Consider the following 9,160-nt stretch of genomic DNA (forward strand, 5'->3'; position numbering starts at 1 on the left):
GCGTGAGTGGCAGGGCGCGGTTCGTCCCAGAGGAGCTCGGCGGAGACTTCCCACAATGCCGCTGCCTGTCAGGGTGCTCGAGATGGCTCGGGCTGCCTCGCGAAGGAAATGTCATCCTGTCTGCAAACAAAAAAAAAGAGAGAGAGGTTGAGCGACACGTTCTGGATTGATATGAAAAGCGCTTTGAAGCAGAAGCGAATCGAATGACACGTGCGTTTTTGGACCCCGACTTGCATAAAAATCACTTAACGTCTCAGGTAGAACATCGAGTCCGAGTTTGACAGGAACGTTTCAATTCACGGTCGATATAAAGACCGGAGTTTTCTTTCTTTCTTTCTTTTTAAGATGAAATGCCTTGTTTTTATTTAATCATCTACACGATATGGGCAGACTTTTCCCAGCCGTATGTGGTTCTTCCCCAAAACTGCACACAAGCATGACATCTCTTCAAACGCCAAAACTCAGATGTGTCTCAGACCCCAGTGTCCCCATGGAGTGGACCTCCTGCTATGGAGCTCTGACCTTAACCCTTTTGAGCAGATGAGAGTTAAGGGCCTTGCTTAGGGGCCCATTTGAACTCAATCATAATAACCACTTGCAATTGAGATCACAGCCATGATTGCAGAGGTGGAAACAGTAATCAAATATTCTACTGAAGTAAAAGTACACCATATTGCCAAAAGTTTGTGGACACCTGGTCATAAGTATATGTGCTTTTTAAACATCGTATTCAACCCCAAAGTTGAGGGATTCTAGCGCAGTTCAAAAAGGACAAGGGGATATAAATCTCGAACTAGTTGTTTTTAATTGAAGGTACGCCTTCAAAAACAAGTCATTTCTAAAAATGAGAAATCGCAGATTCCGAATTCAGACGGTGAGCGCACACATCGAATGACTTTCGGTTCCATGGCGTTTCTTTTATGTGAGTTTTTGCACGTTTGTTCTCCGTCCATCGATCAATCAGTGCAATTGTTTCCGGGGCACGATCTGCTTGCCCCTGACCACGTAGTCCACGTGTTCAGACCCCGAAAAACAACCAAGTAACTTTTTTTCTTTTTCTCATTCCGCTCACACTCCTGAGCAGCTTTTGCCGCATTATATGCAATCCTGCCAGCAGCAGCCGTGCCTCCGCTGTAACTCACGAACCAAAACGAGTCATCTTCTGTCCCCCTGAGGAAAAAAGATGGGAGGGAGGGGACGTTCGGCAGGACCCGCAAATCAGCCACTCCAAGAGTCCAGGGGCACTGCCCCAGGGACAAGCTCTAAATCAGCAAAAGTCTAGAAGTGGATATAGAAAAAAAAAGGGAGGGGCGCTGTAGCCTAACTAAGACATTTAGCATGAGGTGGTTTCTCATTTAACCACCGAGTGGCCATGGAGATAACGTACAGCGCCGCGGGTAATTGGAAAATTGGCAGGCTTGTCGGAGAGATTTGGTTGATGGCGCATGGGCAGATCGGCCACTCGCAAGCTCACGAGGTGCGAATTTATATCTGCCCAAGGGCCGGCTGCGACAAAGTGTCCAGAGTTCAGGAGGGAAAAAAAAAAGAGGCGCATTTTTCATAAAGGGCCTCTCTGTATATCAAAAGTTCCCTCCAGACAGTGCGAGTCTGAGAATGTGAGACGGCCAGACGGACTGAAATAAAAAGCCTGGGCGCTCGGGGTAAAACGAATTTCTCTCTTCTGCAGGCCTGGGATTTGAATTATGTTGTCATGCAGAGGTCGACGGCCCTCCGTCAAGGCCGCGCGGCATCTGCTAACACTTTATATACAAAGTCTGGATGCGTAAATCATTAGAACTGAGCATATGATCCTGGTTAGTAGATAAATTCCGAGTCTCCATTTGCTATTATATTAACCCCCGCTCTTCTTGGAAGATGTTCCACCAGATTTCGATGTCTGGAGATTGAGGTACTGATGTAGCTCCGGTTCCAATTCATCCCAAAGGCTTTCAAGAGGGTCTACAGCACTATAGCAGGCCACTCATCATCATCTAATCCATTCCATGTAAAGCACATCACATAAAGAGGAAATTTCGGTCTACCGCACTCCTCCAACTTTGTAGTCACAAAGGTTTCCGAGGTAGAACTACGTCAGGTGTCCTAATACTTTTGTCTATATAACCTGCTTGTTTCCCTCATGAACGGTATATTTTTCGTATCGTGGTGTTTCATGAGCTTCTGGAAGGTTGTAGGGCTCGAATTCCAGCAACACAATATATTACAAATCATATTTAGGATTAAAAGTATTCCTGCTGATACTTCCTGGATTTGGACCACATCATTTACAGATCATCATCACACTGTTGCTTTTGAAGTCCAAAAACAGAAAAAAGCTTTTGAATTGGGTCAGGGACGCTCGTCTGTCTCCACCGTCTCAGACAATGCTTCTGGGCCGTTTGACATTAGTTTTGATTTGGGGGGTATGAAGGTAAATGTATTGATTTTTTTTAATAGTGGGAATATTTTTATTAGTAGTAGAGTAATTTTTTTATTAATTTAATTATTATTATTTATACATTTTATCCGTAGAAGTGGTATTTTTCTTAATAGTAGTATGTTTAGTAGTAGAGGTAGCAATAGTATTATTTGTAGTACTTATTAGTACTAATAATAAAAATACTTACAGTAGTTTTAGGAGTAGCATTAGTGATATTTTCTTAGTCGTAAAGGAAGCAATTGTATTTGTAGAAGTTTTATCATTTATTTTTAGTTGTTTATAGTATTTTTTTATTGATAACAGTAAAATAATGTTTTTAGTATTTGTTGAATTAGTAGTATTCCCTCAGTGAGAAACAAAAAGTTAAGTGGTATTTTTTATAATAATTATTGGTGGTAGTAGTATTTTTAGTAGTAGTGTCATTATTTTTATTTAGTTATAGTAGTAGAATTTTTTTTTAGTTGTAGTACATTCCCTCAGTAAACAACAATAAATGTAAAAGTTGATTAGTAGTATTTTTATTATTATTATTATTAATTGTAGTAGTTGTATTTTTAAGTATTTTTGTTAGTTAAAGTACAATAGTTTTTTACTTTTAGTATTTGTTGTATTATCTTTTTTTTACTTAAAGTATATATATATATTTCTGAATTATAGTCATAATTACTATTACAGTAAGCGAGGAAACAGTGTGCTATAAGGAGAGAGCATGTGGTCTGTGTCTCTTTGCTCCTGCACGTAAATCACGTCTTCATGAATGGATGATAGCGGTGAGGCATGCAGTGTTTAACAGTGTTCACGTACCTTACATTCTTCTTGGGCCGAGTTAAAAGACATCGTATTGCTGAGCGAAGCATGAACCATAAAGAACGCTGCGCATTAGCGGGAGGGTCGTTAGAGTTTTTTTAGGACCGATGGTCCGCGTCATGTTTCAGTAGCCGTCTAGACGGCGCGTGTTGGAGATCCGCGTGGAAATAGCACATCAGCTAAATAATCAATGAGAATGCGGGGGTCCGTCGCTGATCAGTTTGGCTGAAGTTTCCTAAGAGGAGGTGTCATTTCAGGTGTGTGTGTGTGTGTGTGTGTGTGTGTGTGTGTGTGTGTGTGTGTGTGTGTGTGTGTGTGTGTGTGTGTGTGTGTGTGTGTGTGTGTGTGTGTGTGTGTGTGTGTGTGTGTGTGTGTGTGAGAGAGTCATACAGCTGCCCTTCCAGCGTAGGGATGAGGGCAGTGTGTGGTTGGGAATAAGTAATCACACATGGCTGGCTGTAGATGTGTGTATTAACCTCAGGAAGAGGGGATAATTGCATCTGTCAGACTCATTTAACTGTCGAGATGGCCGTCGTTTTCTATTTGCGTCCTCCTCTAAATCGCGCCGAGCTTTAAGTGACTCCAAGGCGCGAGCAGCCCACGATGTTGTACCGCACGAGTATTTGTTGCTTGGCTGAGGTTGAAAAGATGGCATATTGATATAAAAAAAATTGGAAGAATACAATATACAGGCAGAGGGCAAGATTTTTTTTTTTTCCACTGGATATATGAAATATTAACAAGAGCTTTTCGTCTCCTGTTAATAAACTCAATGTTTGTAATGATCATGAAACGCAATGTGATTTGAACACGATCTTTGTTTTTTATTCAGGAGGAAGAGGAAGCGCGTGAACCCGGAGCAGAGTGTGTGAACGAGGAAACTGAGCAAGAGATCCCGGACTGAATCACCTCACCGGCACTGTGTCCGTGCCGACACCCTGTTCGTTCCCCCCCCCCCTTTAATTCCTCAGTCTGTTTTACAAGTTCTCTTGAAGCAATCCGTTCATTCGCTATGAAGCAATCCGCTTCTGGATGGTTGCGAGTTCAAAATCCCGGCAATTCGACACAATCCACAACACACCGCCTTGAGTAAAAGGATTCCTGCTGTACCGATATGTCACTATCTAGAGGAACCAGTTTGCTAACTAGCTACCATATCAACTTTTTTTCCCCCCAGGTACCTATTAAGCCACGACGAAGTTTACAAACTAACGCTCTTGCTTCCCAGCATCGTGCACGCGTTTCCGCAGGCCGGATGTTTAGCTGTGAATGAAATCCCCCAACCCTACACGATTTGGCCTACAAACCTGAAGGCCGTCTGTCTCCTCTGTCCCAAACACTGCTGCTGAAAAAAAATCGGACGAAGCCGCGAACTGCCGCAAAGATCGACTGCTTCGAGGAAACAATATTTTCGTACACTACCGGCGCTAATTCCGAAATGTGAACATCCTGTGTGATATATTATCATGCGATACTGATGTGTTAGCAATATCGTTTCTTTTGTACAGAGAGAAATGTACTATTATTAAATATTCTGTGTTAAGTTTTGCTTTTGAAATCCATTTTCTAATCTATTCTCGAGCTCCTGATGGAAGACGCTGCAATATCAGAGCAAACACTATTTTTTACATTTGTACAGTATTCTAAAGGGAGATGCTGAGAGGAGCAGGGAGTGTCCTCCACACACCGCCTCATATTTTGTCATGAATTTCTATATTCTCGCTTCTGTCCGAACTGTGGTGCAGAGTTTCAGATTGACGCGTCCCTCCCCCCGGTGCCAGAGTTTACACGAGAGTCTGTATTTAGGTACTTTGGAAATGTCATTCTTAATAAACGATGATGAACGATAACGGCGTCTTTAATGCAAAACCGGGTTTCCGAGTGTTTAGGGAAAAAGACTAGAAATGGTACAACTGCACAACATTTGCTTGGTGTCCCATGAGAGCAAAAAAAACAAAAAAACCTGTCTTGACTGCATTTGGAATTACGGCAAAAGCACTCAAGTCGGAGATTATGTTTTTGGTTAGGGGTATGAAGTACTTTTCGGGAAAACCTATGTGGAAAAATCTATTCTAGCCAACATGACGGTAACATGGTCTGCTGCTTTTCTGTCTGTCTATTATTTTTTTTTGCAACACCTCGTTGTGTCCTCCCACCCCGTGGTATGTTGTCGCAAGCACCGTCCACACGTTCTAGTTAATAACAACTGCCCAATTTGTGCCCAAAATTTGTGAGGCTGCTGAGGCAAGGACTACCCGCCCCCTCCATTTTATGCCCCCTGAATCATATTGTGACAAAGAAATACTCAAACACATCCACGTACCTTACCAGTATACGGTACGTCTTAGCTCGATCAGGGGTGGTCTGCGGCGCATCTGTGGTCCACCTCCATTACCGATGCCCAGTTTCCCCGCAATTCCAGCAGACTGAACCAGGCCTTACGCCAACATCTCCTTTCACGTCTGCCAACAATGTTAGGAACAGTACGGTTAACTTCACATTTCGTTCTTTACACTGATATCATTCTAAGGGATTCATACAAGATTGAGAGCAGCTCATGCCCGAGTTGCCGAAGTCTTCCTGACCTCTCATCGCATTCCAGTGACGTTCTTCCGCCTTGTGAAGTGCGCGTGCTACTCGGCGTATGTCAAACGTACGTCATGACAAACGTTTTGGTGGCAGGTTTGCCCAGTTTTACACCAAATTTCACGTTTGTTCCCACATGCTGTCAGAATAGCACCAGTTAGCACCATTGGTCTTGAAACTTTTGATAACACCATTGGGATTTGGCGGACTCCCTTATCCAGAGTGAATAACTAATTTCATTGATACAACTGAGCATCTGTAGACCTCGCTCAAGGGCCCCCAATGGCAGCTTGGTGATACTGGACATTCAGCAAAAGCGACCGGATCTGTATTGCACAAAGAACTGGATGCATCATTCATATCGTTCTGTACATCCCCTTATGTAGTTTATCAAATATGTATTAAATAGACATTTGCAGAGTTTCGTATTTAATGCACGGAGGGAACGATTTGTTTCAATGCAAACATTAATTTGCCCATGTATCCCCGTCATGCAGGAACAGAACCCCTGGAAGGCTATTGAACCATGAAAGACATTATCTGGAAGGCTGTCTTTTTTTTTTCCCTCACTCCAAAGCAGGAAGAATGCTGGCGATTGATGTACTCGGATGAGATTTTGCCGATTCCTGAAGGCCCCCTGCGGCACCTTGCAGCCCTCTTCCCAGCATGCAATGCAACAAGAATGTCATTAGGGCCGTGATCGCAGCTAAGGGCATGCTAATGGAGGAGTGGTCCGAACATCCTTGAATGCACCAGTACGATGAATATCAAATCGTTTTTTGATGAGCACACATTCCCGATCCCTGAAATGAAATACGCATTTTAGTTAAACAAAAATTAAAAAAAATGGTTGTAATGATGATTAACAAAACCAAGATCTTTAAATGGCTGAATCTTGAGGTTGGATTGGAAGGTCAGCTCAGAGCCTGTGTACAGGAAAACGATGAAGAGACAACTTTGAGGGATACCCGGGTTCTTTTAATGCAAGATGTTAAAAATGTCCTTCCAGTCTTGTGGTATCCAGTGCAGTCTTTGCAGGACTAAGCTAGGTAGGTGGCCTTAGACCTAGAGATGCAAACAAGCTGGCCAAGATGGCAGAGTGGAACTAAGATTAACAAGCGCACGGTCTCCAGCAGGAAAACGCTGGAGTACGCTTCGGCTCATTGACTTGTATGGTGCAGTCAGTTCCAATTAATCGCAGTCCATATGGAATTGCATGGTATGGAATGGTTGCCATGTTGGATCCTTTCCTTCCCTGCTTCATATGTATCTTTAAAGTATCTTACTTATGGAGATGCACATCCCTACTGTCCAGTGAAAGGTATTGCAGGGGTACACAAAAAGTGTGCGGCTCTTTAATTCCTTTCGTTTCAAATTCGGGTACACTTTCGTCACTGATTTCTTTCGTCTTGCTGATTTCAAGTAGCAGTAGGTCAGTATTAAAAGACGAAAATCTGTCACCCACTGTCATTACGTTTTATTAGCATGCATTCAACGTCTTGAATAGTACCGAGGCATTAAATGTAATCCGGCCATGACTGTATGCCGTGATCGATGTCACCAGTATTACTGCCATGGCAACGCTACTTCCAAAGTATTACCTTTACTTTCCGCTGCGGAATAAAAGGTGCATTTTATTCAGGAATGACGTGTTTTCAGTCTGATATTAATGGTAATTTTTAATATCAAATTTCCGTGATGAGTCCATTCTTCATTTGAACTTGATTACAGAAACCGCTTAGTGTCTCCTACGTATGAGGTGCACTATATAGAAGGTACATTAGTGGGGTCCGAGTTTTGAGTAAAGGACTTCATTCGCTACAGTCAATCATTCGCTTGTAGCCACAAAATTATCCTCGGAAATAGAAGATTCGGTAAAACCAAAACGAGTAGCTTTGGCGCCGTCGACTCAAGGACACAGACAGGAAACCCGGCGATTATGCCCTGTACATAGTCTGGTTACATCCTACATTTTTTTAAAATATAAAATGTAAGTTTATATAATAAACATAAATGTTGAATATACATAAAAATTGTTTGACGATGTTTCTACACCCCCAGGCATCGATACAGGGTGTACTTACGGTGTACTCAAGGTTTAACGGTTGTGACAAAAATGCTCACTGATGCATATTGACGCCAGGCTCTAAATCCGCTCGCTTGTTTTCATTCCCTTTTTCACACCAAGTAAACTTTATGCCATACGCTTTATAGGGAGGAGTGAACGAGTGACCTGATTTTGCCCTATGTGTCATAATACTGTAACCTTTGAGGTGAGATATAAGGGCAACCACCCAACCAACGATCACCTTTGAGAATTTATTTTAAATAAAAGCACATTTTTTATTAAAATAGTAAAAAAAAATGTATATTAATAATAATAATTAAATTTAAAATGATAAAATAAACAAGCTACTGCCGTGTCTAATTGTTTATTCATTCACTATACAACACCTGGCAATTGGCATGAAAATGAGTGCGCAAACTTGGACCCTGGCATCAATATCATGTCGTCAATACGATGTCGTCATGGGGGTTACGCCTACCTCGTACTGACGTCTGGGTTGCGTCATAGAAACAGTAGGTTATTGTTCGTCACCGTTAGGGTTGTGGAATTCCAGGAGTGTTCAAGACAAAGAAAATGAATGGAAATAAACTGGGAATTTACTCAATTGCAGGTTAGCCTGTTATAGAAAAAACTATCAGTATGTTTTTTGGGGTTTTTTTGCTGATAAAAGATAGTTGGAACTATCTTCGATCAGCAAAAAACAAAAAAAATAAAACATACTGATAGTTTTTCCGGTTTGCATCTCTGCTGGAGGTCCGCTGTTATTATACAATACGAGAGCGGCCTCTAGAGGTGAATCGTTGCTGCCACGTGCTTTTTTTTTTTTCCTGCTGCGAGACCGTGCGCTGTACCTTGTTAATGTTAGTTCAAAGTCATTCAACTTAACATATAGAATGAACTTAGTTTGAAAAATTTTTAGTACATTTTGAAATGAACAAACAAACAATACTTCTAAAGCATTTTTTAACCTAACGCTACAAATGGAATCTCACTTTAAAGCGGTACCATTTCACATCGACGATCATGCTTAAAACCGCCATCTTTATACGTCTTCACAAAAGGCCTGAAGCATTGAAATGACATTTTATTATTTTTGGAATAGTTCAGTGCTATTTTACATGGAGTGATACGTTTGTTTTTATCCAGTATTCATTAAAAAATGTTTTTGTTTATTAATCGGTTATCGACAACTGCAATCCGACCTCAACCTCTCTAAAATAAATCAATAAATACATTATGTACACACATTACGTACAGAACTC

General features: G+C 41.6%; 1 protein-coding gene across 2 annotated transcripts in view; it reads left to right on the plus strand.

Annotated features, from left to right (window-relative positions):
- The window catches only part of phf14 (PHD finger protein 14), a 78,090-nt gene extending 72,996 nt beyond the window's left edge, over positions 1-5,094 (plus strand). For both annotated transcript variants that reach the window (XM_083543264.1, XM_083543265.1), the window contains one exon: positions 4,077-5,094. In XM_083543264.1, coding sequence (XP_083399390.1) covers positions 4,077-4,148 — 72 coding nt within the window. In that variant the 3' untranslated portion in view covers positions 4,149-5,094. The remainder of the gene's footprint in view (positions 1-4,076) is intronic.
- The last annotated feature ends 4,066 nt before the right edge of the window (positions 5,095-9,160 follow it).

The sequence above is a fragment of the Silurus aristotelis genome, assembly GCF_946808225.1.
Source record: "Silurus aristotelis genome assembly, chromosome: 6".
NCBI classification, from domain to species: domain Eukaryota; kingdom Metazoa; phylum Chordata; class Actinopteri; order Siluriformes; family Siluridae; genus Silurus; species Silurus aristotelis.